Below are 20,082 nucleotides of genomic sequence, written 5' to 3' on the forward strand. Positions count from 1 at the left end.
TTAGAAAGGAATGTAAGGCTGAATTACAAAAGAACTGATCATGGGGTAGTCGCGGAAATCCACCACAGAAGCTCTAAAGCTTAGCAAAAAACAAATAAAGATCCTAAACAGGACCTTGATAGGACACTGCAGACTGAGGAAACACATGACATAAATTGGACTACATGACTCCCCAGTATGCAGATTTTGTATGGACGATTACGAAACACCAATCTACATTCTCTAATTGTGACGCACTCACTCGCAAATGAAGTCACATCCTTGGAGGACCACTACTCCGAGAAGGTGAAGCTTTTTTCACCAAGACAGGTCGTGAGCTACATGACTCATGTAGGTCTTGAGAGTGAGCTGTGTTACAGAGGGAGGTCACAATAGACCTAATATGGTCGCAGTGACATAAGGGATGCAAGATTCAAAGGCTGAACTAGAGATAATTGAAAAAAATAAAACGAGTTCTTTAAGGTGGTATGGACATGTGGAGCGAATAGATAATGATAGAATGACTAAGAAAGTATATGCGGCTAATGCGAGTGGGAGAATAGAATGAGGACGGCCGAAAAGACTTGGCACATCAATTAGATCAAGTGGTGTCAAAAGTGTGCATAATTACAGATTGGCCATGTATGACTAGATCGTCGCCTAGTGTGTCCCCTACTTTCAAAATCCGCCAGATCCATGTAAGCTGATTTCCAAAATATGCAAAATTCTCCGGTTAACATTCATGTTTAAAAGATTTGTCTATCTTTAGATAAAATATTATGAAATATAGAATTTAAAATTTTTTTTAGATTTTTTTTCAGAATTAAAAAAAAAACACAAGACACAAACCGATAATGACGTCATCTTAATTTTTGACCTATCCCCGCTCTCTGATTGGCCGAGTTGGGTCGGAAGGCAAGTTCCATGAATATAGCAGAATTTGAATTACAATGCAGTTTTTAAGTATTTTTTAGCAGGGTTTTCAAGTAAATAAATATTTTAAACAATGAAAGTCACAATTGGCATTCCGATAGAGTATTTATTTTAAAATCTTATAAAATTGGATCTGGCGGATTTTGAAAGTAGGCGACACATGTATGGACGTGAAAGAAGCAAGGAGTGTATATCAGGACAGAAGAGTGTGGCGTACCATCCTCTCTGCCCCGGCGTAATAGTAGTAGCAAATAAAATACGTATGTATAGTAGTAGCAATAAAATAATATGTTCCTATAATGCCCCAACTATGTAAGTTTTCGAGATCAAAATACACATGTATAACTTACAGGATGCACCATAACATTATTTTTCCCGTAGAGTAGAGTCGCCCGACTATTCTGGTGAAGACTTTCCACATAATCTTTGGCGCAGTTGGCTACAGTGGTGCCCACTCCGCAAGCTGCACTTGACCCAGCTGAAAATATTAGAAGACATTACACATATAGTATGTATATTAACCAGTTTCCAGTTTAGCCTGAGTGTAACTCGGGCAAGGAGCATTGTAATGATGAGCCCGAGTGCTGCCCGGGAAAATCGTATTCCAACTTCTCGGTATTGATTTGCTGAGACAAATACATTTTTGTATTATTGACTAACCCGAGCAGGTTCGGGCAGTCTTTTTTTGACTTATTGGTGAATTTTCTTGCGAAAAATCAACTGTTAAGTGGTTAATGTAAGTATGTGTGACACCGCACACTTATTTAACATATGTCGGTGTTCGTTAATTATGTTGAATGCATCAAAATATGTGTCATAATATATGTTATAACATTCTGATAAAAAGTCGCATTTACTAAGTAAAACTTTACTTTTAAATGTGTGAATACCACTTCACTTATGCCTCCATGTGTAGTGGTAATCGCGTTTGGCTACCATGCTGGAGGCCCCGGATTCGATTCCCATGAGGGTCAAAACAAATATGGGTGATTTTCACACTCACATTTATTTGATATCACCCTGGACTGGTACAAGAAACGCAAAACTGATCACCTTGCCTTCGTTCAACAAACTATCAAGCTAACGCTGCGTTGATTCGATGCAGTGACCTATGCACCATTGGGCATTTTCCCTATCCTTTCTATACTACCTGAAGCCGAGCCTCTAGAAGTAGAGACTTTGCGGGGTATAAAATGTCCGCCTCTGTAGTGTAATGGTCAGCACGCTCAGCTACCGTTCTGGAGGTCCCGGGTTCGATTCCCAGGGGGGTCAAATAAATAAAAATGATTTTTTTCACTGTAATATTTATTCAATATTACCCTGGACAGGTACCTGAAGCGGAGGGCTGATCACCTTTCCTTCGTGTGTAAACGATCAAGATAACACTGTGTTCATATGAAGCAGTGCCCTATGCACCATTGGGGTGCGGATAAGGGTTTCATTATTATTATTTATTATTAGTATAAAATGTACCAGCAGCGGCAGAGCCCGCCATGGCATCTTCAGACGAGGTGTTGAGACTCCTTCGGAAGTTGAGTATGGGGCGACGGCACGGCGGAGGAGTGGTGGTACCAGCACTAATACGATGTCTCTGTACCTGTAAAAGATTCAATTATTCTATTAGCTTTTTATACTTTAAACATATTTTAAAAAAGAACTCAAGGACACCAAAGAACATCATGGCTGAAAAACCTACGACAATGGTTTGGCAAAAGCACCAAATCTTTGTTCCGAGGTGCAGCATCAAAATTGAAGATAGCCATGATGATCGCCGTTCTTCGTTAGAAGTGGCACAGAAAGAAGAAAGATATTAATAAATTTGTCGTTTAATTTGTAGAACTCTATTTTAATTTATGTATTAAATGTTAAATCAAACACTGGTTTTTTGAGTCTACTAAGTTGTATTTCATTATTAAAAAAAACACATAAAAATTTATTTTGTGACAATTCTTTCGTGTAGTTATGGCATTTTCAAATGAATTTGAAGATTAAATGGACTGACGGTCCATATTAACTGTCCATAATTGTATAGCTACATAATATGGGAACAGGAGTGATAATCTAGTGGGAGCCATCAGAAACTCGGCATTTGCTCGTTGCTGACCACGTAAAACTCCTCAGGAGAAGTCGGACTGTTGACTGTTGTCAACAAACTGACAGAGTTGGAGCCCAAGTGGGAACATAATGGAGGGTAGCTAGTTGAGTGATTGGGTGACCACGTAAAACTCCTCACGAGAAGTTAGAAAGAGATGAACCGTAATTAGGAACACAATGGAAGGGAGCTAGTTGGGTGATTGGGTGACCATGTAAAACTCCTCAGAAAGAGATGAACCCTAAGTAGGAACACAATGGAGGGTAGCTAGTTAGGTGATTTGGTGACGACGTAAAACTCCTCAGAAGTCAGACTGTTGACTGTCGTCAACAAACTAACAGAGTTGGAGCCCAAGTGGGAACATGATAGAGGGTAGCTAGTTGGGTGATTGGGTGACCACGTAAAACACCTCAGAAGAAGTCAGACTGTTGACTATCGTCAACAAACTAACAGAGTTGAACCCTAAGTAGGAACATAATGGAGGGTAGCTAGTTGGGTGATTGGGTGACCACGTAAAACTCCTCAGAAGAAGTCAGACTGTTGACTACAGTTAACTAACAGAGTTGAAGCCCAAGTAGGAACATGATGGAAGGCAGTAAGTTGGGTGATTGGGTGACCACGTAAAACTCCTCAGGAGAAGTCAAAAAGAGATGAATCCTAAGTAGGAACACGATGAAGGGTAGCCAGTCGCTAGTGAAGTGAAAGACTGGTGTTACCAGCTCGCCGGCGGGCGGGTCCGGCCAGTAGCGGTCGGGCGGGCGCGCGCGCGAGTACTCGAGCGCGCAGGGCCCCACGAGCAGCGAGGCGAGGATGGAGCCGCAGTCGGGGTCGGCCACCAGCGCGCCGCGCTCGTAGTAGCGTGGCGCGTGCCGCACCAGGTGCTCGATGATGCGCGCCAGCCGCCGCTCGAACAGCGCCAGCCGGATCCACAGGTATCTGCAAACACGCTCGTCACTCACTTACGGGTAGGTACCCAAACAAACAACCAAACCCGCCAGGTAGAACAGGCAAACCCGGGGCTGACGACCGTCACAGGCTGGTTTAAGTGATCACTTTAGACACGTGTAACATTCACCAATTCCACCCATTATTGACAACCACACTTCTCAAATTCTTGGAAGCTCTATATATATGAACCTACTTTGAAACATTGTTCCTGAATCACCAGAACTTCACTAGAGACATCTATTGGTGAGATGAGAAGAAGCTTTTTATTCAGCAGAAACTCTGTCTCTGAAACATTAGTATGTGAGGGCCAATTTTTATCATTTGAAAATACCCATAGTCAAGCTGAAGTAGCCAGTCAGGCAAAGTCCGCTAAACTAAATCATCAAGTCTTAGAAGCTCTATATATATATGAACCAACTTTGAAACATTGTTCCTGAATCACCAGAACTTCACTAGAGACATATAGTGGTGAGATGAGAAGAAGCTAAACTAAATCATCAAGTCTTGAGGGGTGAATAGAGACGGGCGGGCTACCTGACTGAGGAGGAAGGCGGCGCCGATCCCATGCTCCCTTTCTTGGTGAGGGGAGGTCTGTTGGTAGAGTCCCCACTGGAGGACGATCTCCTGCAAGGTTCTGTGGCCTCCAGCGCTAGCACCTTCTGGCTGATCGCCGCGGCTTCGTCGCAGTGCTGAAACAAGATAAACCATCTTGAAAATACCTTTTTTTTAATACACGTGTTATTTTTGATGGACATCTCACTAGGCAGAACCCGTGACAAGACGTTCATTTACATTATAAAGAAATGTTATTTTGAAATTACAACTATGCAACAATAATAATTTGATTTGCTGACTTTAATTGGGTAGGGTGACCAAGTTTATTGTGATTTTTTATTTAACCATTATATGATCGATGCAAGATTCACTTTTTTTGTAGTCTTATTATTTTTTCGTCTTTTCTTGAAGTTTTAAATTAGTACCGTAGAACGGGGCTACTTGTACTTTGATGTGTTACTTGAGCCCTAACAAAAAAAAATTAAATCTGTATTTGGTCTACAATAATGAACGTATCGACATGATTCATTGTTTCCCTGACAGGTGACACTTATTGTCACGATACTTCGATCGATACCACGATCTAATTTTTTTTTGTACTGGGCTCAAGTAACACATCAAAGTTCAAGTAGCCCCGTTCTACGGTAATGCAGCAGAAGTTCTTCGTTGATGTTTCAGGATGTCAATATTACAGATATCCAAGTATTAATAACATTTATATATTTTATACATATAAAAATGGAAATCTGTGACGGCAAAAGTGAACAAATGTTTGACGCTGCAGTCGCAAGTATTCCTCATTCAAGTTACAAATACATGATACATCCCTAGAATGGGCTGACCAAGTAGATATTCCAGTGCCAGAGAAGGTGCTTTTACGTAAATTGCGAGACAAAGCTTATTACTTATCATTAAATAAATCTTGACCAACTAAAATATATTATTTCTTTAAAAAAGTTGAAAAATGCGTTCAAATTTTCAAAGTGTATAAGTATTTGTTTTTTTTTTAAATACCCTACAGACTTTCTGTACTGTAATCCAAATGCTCCACGAGGCCGAACAGGGTTCGGCGTTTTTACGGCGTTCGGATTAAAGAGGTCCTGCTGTAGGTACATATGCATTTAAATCACAATTTTTTTTTTTTAAATTGCAGAGACCCACCCAGCCACCTTGTGTATCTTGTCGGTGGAGTTCTTTTTTAACCATTTTAACCTAATATACAAACAAAAAAGAGAGAAAAATTAAGAATATAAGCATTTTACAATTTTCATATAATTAACTCTTGACCATTCGCCCATTCCTTTATTTTGCCTTTGTTCCATATTTTATTTTGACCTCTAACATCCGTCGGCAACAAATTAAAAATGTTCGGAACGATATATTGCAGAGTTCGACTCCCATATTTATTGTTAATTCTTACATACATACATTACATATAATACATTATCAACACATGTATTGCCATCAATGAAATATGCACATAATAATCCATCACAAAAACTAATTGTCTTCTTATCCAACTGCTCTGAGTAAGCACTTATTATTATAAATTATCGCAATTAAGCGCGTAACGAAATAATTAATTTCGAGAGCAAATAAGATTCCCAGAAACAACGAAGATTAAACAACTTAATCCAGAATCATCTCAATAAAAATGAGGCTTAAGATCAGTGCTTCTAAACCTTTTTAAAGTCAGGGAGCACTTTAAATCAGGAAAATTCGCGGCACACCTAAACTAAAGATCCAAAAAACATACAAAGATAACTTTTATGGACACTGATCATTTTATTATTAACAACATAAAAATTAAATTAATCATAAATATTTCGCTCACTCATGTCATATATCAAAAATCGACAATTTTCAGTAGTGCATGTTTTCGGAATGCCCAGAAAATGTACTATATCCCAGCGAAAGCGGAATATTTTTAAATTTAATATTTACCCGTTACAGGGCAAAAAGTGTTGTTTTTGCATTTTGAAGAAAAGATATTGTTTAATTATTTTTTTAAATATACTAAATACTTTTCAAATGGAGAAAAAACAGTCAGGTTTTACCTAAAAGATATGTTGCACAGTGAAAAGTTCAATAAGTGCGTGGCTTGATTTGTATTTTTAATACATGGTATTATATTTTTAAACTTTAAAACGATCTCCTGAAAAATCAAGTTTTTTTATAAATGACGTTGTTGAAAGGAGTGTGCGGTATATAAAAACATAAATACTCCAGTGAAACTTTTTGCGGTGAAAATTATTTAATGTTACTCCAGAGCTTGTCGGTTTTTACGAATTTCAGTTATACATGTATTTGATATAGCTTCTCTCATTTCTTCATCCAATTTGCTAAGCCAAGGTTCACAAATCAAGGGGAAAATGATCACAAATCTTTTCAATGAACCTACCATTGATGGAGCACAGTCTATACAAATTCCTACACATAATTTCCATGATATTTTCAATTGCTCTAAGTATGATGATATAGATTCAAAGTTATCTTGACCGCTGTTTTGTTGTAAGCGTACATACCTTCACTCTGCAAGAGTGCTACCATCTAGCCATTATATCTGCAACTCAAATCGCACAGTAAATGAGCCAACATTCAATTTTGGTTTTCATAATTTCGCGGAGCACTTACAACAAGCTCGCGGAGCACCGGTTAAGGACCACTGCTTTAGATAAACCAATAATAGCGTCGGGTTGTGGTCCCGTGATTAGTATCGCGGACTCTGAAGTCAGAGTTTCTCGGTTCGAACCCGCTCTACCAGACTTTGATACCTATTTCTAATAATGAGCTGCTTGGGCTCACAGAAATATGTAGTATGAAATTGAAATATTTATGTAAATAATAAAAACACAAATATTTCTCTTTTAACAAAATAAATATGAAACTGATACGAATGAGATGTCTGCGCGATTCTGATGATAAAACTAAGTTTTTTTTTCTCTCTCTCTCTGGAAAGTAACATTAAGAAAACGTCAGAAAAAGTTCTCCCGAGAGTAACGGAAAAAAAAACAAAGTAAAGAAAACTCTTTGTGTTCGAAATATTTCATTTCAAAAAAGTTTTGTAGGTTTCGACATATTCTCGGCGGATAAAAGTATTACTCCACAATTCTCGGAGGAAAATGAAATAAGACGAAAAAATAAATAAAATACACGCATTTCTGGCCTTTATTTTTAGTATTTTCAATTAGAATAGATTTTGTCACGATGTTGGTCTATTGGCTATAAAATTAATATGAAAAATCAAAAGACTTTCGATAACATTCTTATAGAAATCTGTAGAGAACTAAGGGAGATATTAAGGTTTAAATTTAAGATATTTTAATAAAACGAAAAACGTGCGTTCGCATACGTCATCAAATTTCCGTCATTGAACGTTTTATGACGTCATGTGGTTTATTGTCTATGGTTTATAGAGCTGTAATAGTAGTAGTGTAGATTGTTTGTTTACCAATACACTACCATTTGTGTTTTACAAATATGAGGGGTTAGGAGGGTGGACCATAGATATCAACAAATAGAGCCGCCAATAATTAAGCAATGTTACCAATATTAAAATGAGTCCATCGTTTCTGTGACTTCATTCGTTACCAACTTACGAAAACAACGTTTTTACGAAGGCGAATTTTGCAAAAGAAAATGATGGATGAAAATATTGATTATATCGGCTGTTATAAACAGCCGTCCAATCCACACTACTACTATTACAGCTCTTTGAAGCAGTACATAAAAGAATACGCCCCACAACACACCCGATGACGTAAAATTTGATGACGTTCAGCGGTGTCCGTTTTTTGTTTCATTTAAATATCTCAAGTTTAAACCTTCATATCTCCCTTAGTTCTCATCAGATTTCAATAAGAATGTTACCGATAGTCTTATGATTTTTCATTTTAATTTACTAGCCAATAATAACATATCATGAAGTCCATCCATTCTTATTATTGACATAGCCTTTTAACCAAAAATGTGTCTCGACGGTGAAAAAAAGGATCAAGCTTGAAAAAGAGGATCAAGCTGAATATTGTTTTCATCCCATTTTGTTGAAAGGAGTGAGCGATATGTAAACACACGTTTGCATATCGCTCACTCCTTTCAACAACGTCATAAATCGAAAATCTTCAATTTTGAGTTGTGCATGTTTTCGGAATGCACAGAAAATGTACTATATCCCAGCAAAAGAGGCATATTTTTAACTTGATATTTACCCATTATTTTTTTAAATATACTAAATATTTTTCAAATGAAGAAAAACCTTCAGGTTTTACCTAAAAAGATCTGTTGCACAGTAAAAATTTCAGGAAGTGGCTTGTTATTTATTTTTAATACATTGTATTATATTTTTAAACTTAAAAATCGTTCCCCTGAAAAATCTAGTTTTTTAATTTATGACGCTCTTGAAAGGAGTGAGCGATATATCGCTCACTCCTTTCAGAAGATCGTTTTTTTAATTTAAAAAATTTAATAAAATGTATTAAAAATAAATAAAAAAGCCACTTATTAAACTTTTCACTGTGCAACAGATCTTTTTAGGTAAAACTTTTTAGGTTTTTTTTCCATTTGAAAAAATTTAATATTTAAAAACAAATAATTAAACAAAACCTTTTCTTCAAAATGCAAAAACAACACTTTCTGCCCTGTATCCGGTTAGTTATATATTAAGTTAAAAATATGCTGCTTTTGCTGGGATATAGTGCATTTCGATATGGATATGGGCATTCCGAAAACATGCACAACTGAAAATTGACGATTTTTGATATATGACGTTGTTGAAAGGAGTGAGCGGTATATTCTAGTACTGCGCCATATAAACAAAACCGAGTTTTTAGTTATGTTTCCAAATCTGAATTAATTTTTGTTATATAATATTAGACAACTCGGTACGGTACAATTTATAAAGCATACAATATTAAATATAAATTTATTCAAAAGCCAGATCTTACAAAGGATTTTTTTCTGCGTTCAAAGGAAAATAAACTCAATCTTCTTTTCACTCGAAATTCAAAGGAAAAAAATAAATTATTCGTGAATTTTCAGAGGATGTAATTTAGTTATGAATGTAAACCGTCTTAAATAAAATTACGGAAAAATGAATACAAATTTCTTCTTCTACCCCTTATTCGCTCCGAATGGTGCATAGGGCACTGCATCGTATTGACGCAGTGTTATCTTGATCGTTACTTACATGCAGGCAAGGTGATCACTCTTGTGTCAAGTTTTTCTTCGAAATAATTATATGGTTTTGAAAATAAAATACTTATTGAAAGGAAAGTAGTTTTAAAAACATTTATGAAAATATTCCTTCCATATATTCTAAAAAAACAAAAAAATTATCCAATATACATTTTTTTTAAAAGCGCCTGAAGAGACGTGTGACCTCGCCGGTGGTCGACCGGTGATTGAGTTCTACGTTTGCCTTGTACCCCCTTAATATATTTTTCCTAACAGTTCATACTTAATCTTTTTTTTATAATAAAAGTGAAAGTTATAACAATCTGATCATTGATTGGATTGATAAAAATCTGATCATTGATAAAAACGATTAAAATAATAAATATTTTCTATGAGAAATCCAATATCTTCATTTTTATGGCGATAATATTAATTGCGAATCTAGTCGTCAACGTTTAATATTTAGGTAGGTACTAAAAGAGCGAACTCTTTAAATATTGTAACTATGGGGCGTAATGGGTAACTTATTTTCATCGTCAATTAATTTTCCGATCATTCAATCGGTTATTGAAAAGCTGTTAGAACTTATTTTTGGTGTAATATTTTCACTTTCGACAGAATTAACACTTTTACGAATATATTTTGACAGCATATTTAAAAATATATTTTTTAATTGAATTTATTCAGATTTTTCAGTTAATGAATATGACAGAATCAATACTTTATTAAAATTTAACATATTATTTTTTGACATCTCATCAAAGATGAAGAAGAATATGGAAGTCTGGGCATTTACGGGGCTGACGACCGTCATAGGCTGGTTTAAGTGATCACTTTACTTACACATGTGTAACATTCACCAATTCTACCCATTATTGACAACCACACTACTCAAATACACACTCAAAATGTTGTAAAATTTAACATCGTCGAAAAACCATTTTTCATTTACTCTTTGGTTTTTTATAGATTTTCTATGAAAACCCAGTGCTTGATAGAATAATAAAAAAAATATATTATAATTAACTGGTAATATGATTAAGAAAACACTTGTTTTTTTTAACACTTGAGTCAATTAATGACTACTACTTTCGGGAGCAAATCTTCCATCGTCACGTCTGAATAATAACTAAAATTAAAAATAAAATAAAAAAACTGTTCTATAAATAAGGAGGGGGATGAGTTAGAGGGAGGGGTTTAGTCAAGGGGGCGAAGTTTGAAAATAAAGGAAAAATGGAAAGCAAAGGTGGAGAATTTTGAAACAATGTATTATTCAATAAATTATTATTAGAATTTAGGTTTTTTTCCATTAAGGCAAAATTATGAATTATTAAGAAAATTTAGAAATCCAAAAAAAACCTAAATTGGAGCGGAGGAGAATCGAAAAAAATAATTTGGGGTTCGCATTATAATTGAAATGCATGGCAAGCGTAAAAAAAATTCACACTAACGCCAACGACGGCAAAAAAAACGAAATTTTCTTTTATAGTCCTAATATCTGATACTCGTATAATCCTACATCGGTGATAAAAGAATGGCCCGAAGTTTATATTTCATCCAATGTCATCTTATCGTAGATCTGATAGCCATTGAAGGATTTATTGCTTTTGGATGTAGTACAATTTAGCCCATCTTTGATCCATATTTCAAGTAACCCCTAACATCGGCGCCAACTACTCAATTTCTTAACGACGCGACGATTGGGAAAAATTAAAAAAAAAAAAAATGCGTTTCTTATATCGCTCACTCGTTTCAAGAACGTCATATATAAAAAATCGTAAATTTTCAGTTGTACATGTTTTCGGAATGCCCAGAAAATGTACTATATCCCAGCATAAGCGGCATATTCTTAACTTAATATTTACCCGCTACAGGGCAGAAAGTGTTGTTTTTGCATTTTGAAGAAAAGGTATTGTTTAATTATTTTATTGAATATACTACCTAAATATTTTTCAAATGGTGATAAAACATTCAGGTTTTATCTAAAAAGATCTGTTGCACAGTAAAAAGTTCAATAAGTGGCTTGATATTTATTTTTAATACATTGTATTATATTTTTAAACTTTAAAAACGATCTCCTGAAAAATCAAGTTTTTTGATTTATGACGTTGTTGAAAGGAGTCAGCGATATGTATGTAAATAACAAGTGGTTATAATCAGTGCTGTTGTCGTAAAAAAATATAAGTTACAAACTTACACAATTTTTTTTAATTAATTCCAATATTGAAGTGAAGATTGGAGTTAATATTGAAAAAAATAAATATAAACGGTTTATTTTAAAAAATAATGAATTTAATTCATTTATATAGGAGCAGTATATTTTCAATAATATTAACGTTTATTTTTGCCTGAAAAGCCATTACATTTGTACGCCATCTTCTTGTCTCGTAGTTATGTGTTGCCAATGCATAAACTTAAAAGAAAATGTAAGTTTTTTTGAAATTAAGAACTATTGTTACCTACTCTGTGAATCTCAGAAAGGAACCCGCTAGTATGTAAATTTCAAATAAGGAATAAAAGATGGAAATAGGGGGTCCTAGTAGAATGATACGATTTTACAGAAAATAATAATATGTAGGTACTAGGTACCTACCTTTATAGAATGTAACATACTATAGTATGTTATATTCTATAAAGGTAGGTAGTTAGTTGAAGAAAAAAAAGGGATAGATTTTCTAATAGAATATGCGCAAAAATAACAAAAAACGTCTCACCATATCTTCGTTTCAACATGCGGTCATAATTTCTAAAATGATAAAGCTTTACGCATTTAAACTATGAAATTTTGTTTTTATTTTTATTATTATTTTCCATTTTCTTTTGTTTTTAAATAAAAATAATACTTGACACTAGCAGAAACATCCTTTCACTGGGTGACTGCCAAATAAATATTCTTTTTTTTAAAGTTTCACCTTTCAAAATATATGATTTTTTTTAGATAGTGATCGACTTGAAATGCGACACATTTATTGAATTTTAAAAAAACGTCATCAATACATTATTTATTGAAATACGCAGGTTTATGTGAATTCCAAAACTTGAGTAGTGTGGTCGTCAATCATGTGTAGAATGATGAATATACACTTGTATAAAGTGATCACTGAAACCAGCCTATGACAGGTCGCAAGTCATGTAAATACTTAGACTTCCACATTCTTCTTCATCTATGTTGATGTCATATATTTTTTTTAAAAAACTAATAAGTGTAGAAATCCAGATTTGTGAACACAGGTTTGAACACACCTAAAATGTTTTATCTCTCGAGTTATTTATAAATTTTTCACAAACTAAGGCGTCGGCTTGGCCTCTTATATCTTCAATGAACCCTAAAGATGAAGTGACGTAGATTGAATTTATAATGTAAATTAAATGGGTTTTTAAAGAGCTCGCAACAAAATGGACGCCATTAAATTTTTACATAAAATGACTAGTATAAAAAAGTATATTAGGAAAAATATAGAGAAGGGAAGGTTTTCTAATATCTGCTCTAAATTCCCTCAGGCTTTTAATAAATTGTAGTTCAAACTATCTCAAATACTGCAGAAATATATTTTTTTTAAATCTGAAGAAATTTTAACAATGAAAGTATTTTTTATCCTCAGGAGACGTTCAAATCGGAAAACCACACTCGTTCCGTTATTTCTCAGCGGTTAGTATCAATTCTCTGGGGTATATCATCCAACTAAAGTTCATATAAAATCACTTATCATTATTCTACACCAGCGCCAGCGGTCGGGGAACTTTTTTGACCAATAGGTACCCCAAAATAACATATTTTATAAATTTAATAAGTCGATATTACCCCTCCTCCCGTTTTGAAAAGAAAAAAATAAATGTTTATTTTTAATCAATATTATTTATTGAATTAATTTATTCGAACCCTTATCAGCACCCTAATAGTATAGGGCACTGCATAATATAAACGCATCGTTATCTTGATCGTTAACACACGAAGGAAAGGTTATCAGCCCTCTACTTCAGGTACCAGTCCAGGGTAATATTGAATAAATATTAAAGTGAAAATATCACTTATATTTATTAGACTCCCCTCTGGGAATCGAAACCGGGACCTCCAGAACGGTAGCCGAGCGTACTGACCATAACGTATTTCTTTGAAACCCTTCCAAATTGAAAAAATCTTATTATTTTATAATTAAACTTATTTCCTGAAATGCACGGGTCAAATTCTAATTAAAACACCCGCCAGATATTGAATGGAAACAAACAAAACCCCTTTTAAATCCGTTTATTTATTTTCTTTTTGATAAAACCGATTGGATGTTATTTCCCTGTATGTTCGTTGAATTCAAAGGAGAGGTGGTGCAATTCTCAAAGACTTTTGTAAGAGGAAAATGAATACTAGAAGCGCCAACATGCATTGAATTGAATTTTAGTCACAGTCTCACGATAATTACTTATAAAAAATATTTCATATCAAGCAAGAAAATATAAATTTTATTTGTAAAATTTCGCTCAAACAATAGATATAGCATATTATAAATGCCCGCCTCCGTAGTGTAATGGTCAGCATGCTCGGCTACCGTTCTGGAGGCCCCGGGTTCGATTCCCAGTGGGGGTCAAATAAATATAAGTGATTTTTTTCACTCTAATATTTATTCAATATTAACCTGGACTGGTTACCTGAAGCGGAAGGCTGATCACCTTTCCTTCGTGTGTTATCGATCAAGATTACACTGCGTTTATATAATGCAGTGCCCTATGCACCATTGGGGTGCGGATAAGGGTTTTTTAATTTGAAATCATAAATGCCTCAACTCGAGACAAAGCATATTTCGTTTTTATACGAAATAAGAAGGAAGTCATAGCATCACATTAAAACGTTGTGTAACGTTCACCATTCTAATTATTATTGAACATCAATATTACAATATTTTTGTAACATGTAAATATAATCTATAAATTATTTTTTGACATCTCATCAAAGATGACAAAGAATATTAAAGTCTGGGCATTTACGGGGCTGACGACCGTCATAGGCTGGTTTAAGTGATCACTTTACACACGTGTAACCTTGTTCTTGAATCACTAGAACTTCACTAGAGACATCTATTGGTGAGATGTAAAGAAGCTTTTTATCAAACAGAAACTATTATATTAGGTTTTGAGGTCCGAATCCTGGATTATAATCACATACATGAGAAACGCCAGAAAATATCATTTTCATTATTATTATTTTAGCTTACAATTTGACCAGTTAATTTATTTACAACATTTTAAGTGTGTCCAAATACTTGTTCACAAATCTGGATTATCTCCAATTATGACGGTTGTCAGCCCCGTAAATGCCCAGAATTCCATATTCTCCTTCACCTTTGATGGATGTCAAAAAATAATATGAATAGTAACTCCTATAATTGGAGATAATCCAGATTTGTAATTAAGTATTTGGACACACTCAAAATGTTGTAAATAATCTATATACATCACAAAATTCTCAACTGAGCGACCATCGCCAGCCGAAATTTAACATTTGCCAAAATTGCGAATAATAAACAAAAGGACTCCAAAGAGAATGTGAAAATCTGGATATTCACAAAGCTTTCAACCCTCCAACTGAGATTTTTTAAATACATCATGTATACCAAATACTATTCGTCAATTTCAGTAATACGGATAATCAGTAATGGGCAGAATGGTGATTTCACATAGTACGAAGTGATCAACTTAAGTCAGCTATTGCCGATCGTGAGCTCTGTATATACCCCGACTTCCATATTCCCTTCATTAAAAAACCTTCATCTCAATGTATGTATTGAATTGGCGTTTAATTTGTAGAACTCCATTTTGATTTATGTATTAATTGTTCAATCAAACACAGACTTTTTCAATCTACTAAGTGTTTTATAGTAAAAACAAAATAAAAAAACACATAAAAATAAATATTGTGACAATTGTTTCGCCTAGTTATTGCATTTTCAAACGCATGTCACAATATTAATTTTATGTGTTTTTTAACAATAAAATACAACTTAGTAGAATTAAAAAAAAACTGTGTTCAATTTGACAATAAATACATACTCGTACTTCCAATTTACAAAGTTAAATCAGGTCAGTTCAGTCAAATCAGTTCGGGTCAGGAGTCGTAATAATCGTCGGGTATGTATGAGGAGATGCATGAATGTAGAAGAGGCAAAGAATGTTTGCAAAGACAGAGTGGTGTGGCGTTCGATTCTCTCTGCCTACCCCTGCGGGGAAGCGGCGTGATGGTTAGTTAGTTAGTTAGTTAAATATCACAGTAAGCCACTTACGTATAAAATCAAAATAAAATGTAACTATTTAATCGAATTTTGTCCGCCTCCGTAGCGTAATGGTCTGCACGCTCGGCTACCGTACTGGAGGTCCCGGGTTCGATTCCCAGGGGGAGTCAAATAAATATAAGGGATTTTTTTTACTCTTATATTTATTCAATTTTACCTTGGACTGATACCGGAAGCGGAGGGCTGATCACCTTTCCTTCGTGTGTTGACGATCAAGATAACTTTGCGTTTATATGATGCAGTGCCCTATGCACCATTGGGGTGCGGATACGGGTTTAAATGAATGAAAAAATTTAATCGAATAATGTGTTTTTAAAAGAAATTATTGATTTTACACGAGCAAGTTAGCATTGCGATAAAAGAGAGGCCGTTTCATCACTTTTTTAAACGTAATGAAATTTAATTACTTTACTTTTGGCATTGATTGAGATAGGTACCTTTTTTGAATGATGAAAACGCTGAAATGTTGAATCTCGTTACGTAATAGCACTCCTTCAAACTCGTTTGAGGGGAGTTAATTAAATTCTGCTGTAGATCTAAGTACACAATGTTGTGTGCACAGTTGTATAGCTACGTACAATGTTGCATGTTACTGGAAATGTTCGAATGTTGCCATGAATCAAAGAACTAGGTTAAAAGATCGTAAAAAATGCGGAAAAGTGACTTGCAACTGGGTTAAACAATCAATCCATGTACATACTATAATATGTATGTATCGCCTACTTTCAAAATCCGCCAGATCCATGTAAGTCGATTTTACAAAAAATGCAAAATTCTCCGGGTAACATTTATGTTTAAAAGATTCGTCTATCTGTAGATAAAATGTTATAAAATAGAGAATTTTCCCATTTTTTAAAGAAAATAATTCAGTATTTAAAAAAAACAATACAAGGCACAAACCGATAATGACGTCATCTTAATTTTTTACCTATACCCGCTCTCTGATTGGCCGATATGGGTCAGAAGGCAAGTTCCATGAATATAGCGTAATTTGAAATACAATTACAACGCTGTTTTTAAGTATTTTTAGCAGGGTTTTTCAAGTATATAATTATTCTAAACAATAAAACCCAGAGTTGGCATTCCGCTAGTATATATTTTTAAATTTTATAAAATTGGATCTGGCGGATTTCGAAAGTAGGCGACACATATCGCTCACTCCTTTCAAGAACGTCATAAATCAAAAAACTTGATTTTTCAGGAGAACGTTTTTAAAGTTAAAAAATATAATACAATTTGTTAAAAATATGTTTCAAGCCACTTACTGAACTTTTTACTGTGCAACAGATCTTTTTAAGTAAAACCTGTTGGTTTTTTCTCCATTTAAAAAATATTTAGTTTATTTAAAAAAATAATTAAGCAATACCTTTTCTTCAAAATGCAAAAACAACACTTTCTGCCCTGTAGCGGGTAAATATTAAGTTTAAAATTTGCCTCTTTTGCTGGGATATAGTACATTTTCTGGGCATTCCGAAAACATGCACAACTGAAAATTGACGAATTTTGATTTATGACGTTCTTGAAAGGAGTGAGCGATATATCCAATCACAATTAACACGCTTAATGAAAACACACGTACAAAGAACTACAATACGTGTAATGAAATGCTTAATCCAGTAAGACATCCTTAGTATTTCTTTTAAAACGTTTAAGAATGAAGTCGTAAGAAATCCGAAATTTTAGTGGAGAAAACCCAGAAGCCGTTGTCGAGACGCCTTCCATTAAAAGTCACTTATTGATGGCCGAAGACAATAAAATAGAATTTCGTTTGTGTTTTACATTGTTTATTTATATCTAAATACAGTTTGTCCGCCACCGTAGTGTAATGGTCAGCACGCTCGGCTACCGTTCTAGAGGTCCCGGGTTCGATTCCCAAGGGGGGGTAAAATAAATATAAGTGATTTTTTCACTGTCATATTTATTCAATATTACCCTGGACTGGTACCTGAAGCAGAGGGCTGATCACCTTTCCTTCATCTGTAAACGATCAAGATAACACTGCGTTTATATGACGCAGTGCTCTATGCACCATTGGGGGGCGGATGAGGGTTTTATTATTATTATTATTATTAAATACAGTATGCATTTTTTCAAAGGAAAAGACTTTTTGATGTATTTTAAACCTATTTTTATACAACGGACTTTCGGGTTTGACGGATACCCCCTCCCCCCAATTCGTCCCACAGTCCGTTATATAAAGTTTTCACTGTACTTCTACGCGGAACATATGACCATCCTGTTTGCAAACCGAGGCATTTTACGTCGGGATGTTTGTTCGTAGCCCGAGGCGTTCGCAACCCGAGGATACGTGTATTTATATTCATATTAATTATTATTTACGTAAACAAATGCGTATATTTAATATTATCTTGTAAATAAAGGAAGATACCCTTTGATTTTAGAAATTCACGCATATTAATTAATTCGAACGTATTTCAGAATATCAGAAAAGCGTAAACGAATTATTACGAAGTTTAAGTAGGAAATTACAATTTACCAATGTAGACAGTGCCGGATTTAGGTAAAAACTGAAAATCTGTACCTTGGCCACAAAGAAGGATGAAAGTAGACTGAATGCGGTCGAAATGCGTGCTCTCAGACGATTGTGCCGCAAAACGTTGTATAATTGATGTTCAAATGGCGATATAAGGAAAGAATGCAAGACTGAGATAAGCATTATCGATAAAGTTAAGAAAAGTGTGTTAAGATGGTTTGGATATATATATATATATATATATATATATATATATATATATATATATATATATATATATATATATATATATATATATATATATATATATATATATATATATATATATATATATATATATATATATATATATATATATATATATATATATATATATACATATATATATATATATATATATATATATATTTTATCTTATATTGATAATTTATATATTGATTTGATATTGATTTTTTAACTGTAATATTTATTTAATATTACCCTGGACTGGTACCTGAAGCGGAGGGCTGATCACCTTTCCTTCATGTGACGATCAAGATAACACTGCGTTTATATGACGCAGTGCTCTATGCACCATTGGGTGCGTATAAGGGTTTATAAATATATATATATATATATATATATATATATATATATATATATATATATATATATATATATATATATATATATATATATATATATATATTTATATTTATATATATATATATATATATATATATATATATATATATATATATATATATATATATATATATATATATATATGTACTGAATACACCTGAGAAAGATTCACATCATTCGGGCATGAAATTTCGGGAGATTTAACCCGGCTTAGGGCGTTCTCATTCCGCAGATCTTCACTTAGCTCGTATGGAGTCCTAGCCTCGACAATAGAATTGAGCAAAGGCAGTTTTATCTACTTTGCGTCCAACTAAATAGGCCTTGTGTATCCTGTATCAGGGGTATAGTAAAGCGCTTAAGGGTAGATGTGTGCGTGGTTAAACCCGTAAACGCTTAACCAGAATTTAAAATAGCTCATCTAGCACATTGACTCTCCGGAATTGCTGGAACGTATACACACACGTAGTACATTACATACTTCCATATCGCTCACTCCTTTCAACAACGTCATGTATCAACAATCGTCAATTTTCAGTTGTGCATGTTTTCGGAATGCCCAAAAAATGTACTAAATCCCAGCAAAACCGGCATATTTTTAACTTAATATTTACCCGCTACAGGGCAGAAAGTGTTGTTTTTGCATTTTGAAAAAAAAGGTATTTGTTAAATTTTTTTAAATATACTAAATATTTCTCAAATGGAGAAAAAACCTTCAGGTTTTACTGCAAAAGATCTGTGGCACAGTAAAAAGTTCAATAATTGGCTTGATATTTTTAATACATTTTATTAACTGTTTAAACTTTAAAAACGATCTCATGAAAAATCTAGTTTTTTATATATGACGTTGTTAAAAGGAGTGAGCGATATACCGTCGCCTATTTAATTTCTTGTTAATTTATACGCAACGATCATTATTAGACTTGATAAGGGTTTGACGTTTCGTATTTATGCTAGTGATAAACTCACATAATACAGGAAAACTTCGCAAGCAACAGTCTGCCCGACTG

At 34.0% G+C, this 20,082-nt stretch overlaps 1 protein-coding gene across 1 annotated transcript in view; it reads right to left on the minus strand.

Annotated features, from left to right (window-relative positions):
• The window catches only part of LOC148309621 (small G protein signaling modulator 2-like), a 100,326-nt gene that overhangs the window by 17,488 nt on the left and 62,756 nt on the right, over window positions 1–20,082 (minus strand). The window contains exons 3-6 of the mRNA XM_088259740.1: window positions 4,487–4,641; window positions 3,721–3,940; window positions 2,386–2,509; window positions 1,263–1,390 (exon numbers count right to left, since the gene is read on the minus strand). Of these exons, the coding sequence (XP_088115866.1) occupies window positions 1,263–1,390; window positions 2,386–2,509; window positions 3,721–3,940; window positions 4,487–4,641 (627 nt within the window). The remainder of the gene's footprint in view (window positions 1–1,262; window positions 1,391–2,385; window positions 2,510–3,720; window positions 3,941–4,486; window positions 4,642–20,082) is intronic.

Source organism: Brachycentrus maculatus, unplaced genomic scaffold (assembly GCF_059751285.1).
Source record: "Brachycentrus maculatus isolate JH-2025_06_01 unplaced genomic scaffold, ASM5975128v1 h1tg000119l, whole genome shotgun sequence".
Classification (NCBI taxonomy): domain Eukaryota; kingdom Metazoa; phylum Arthropoda; class Insecta; order Trichoptera; family Brachycentridae; genus Brachycentrus; species Brachycentrus maculatus.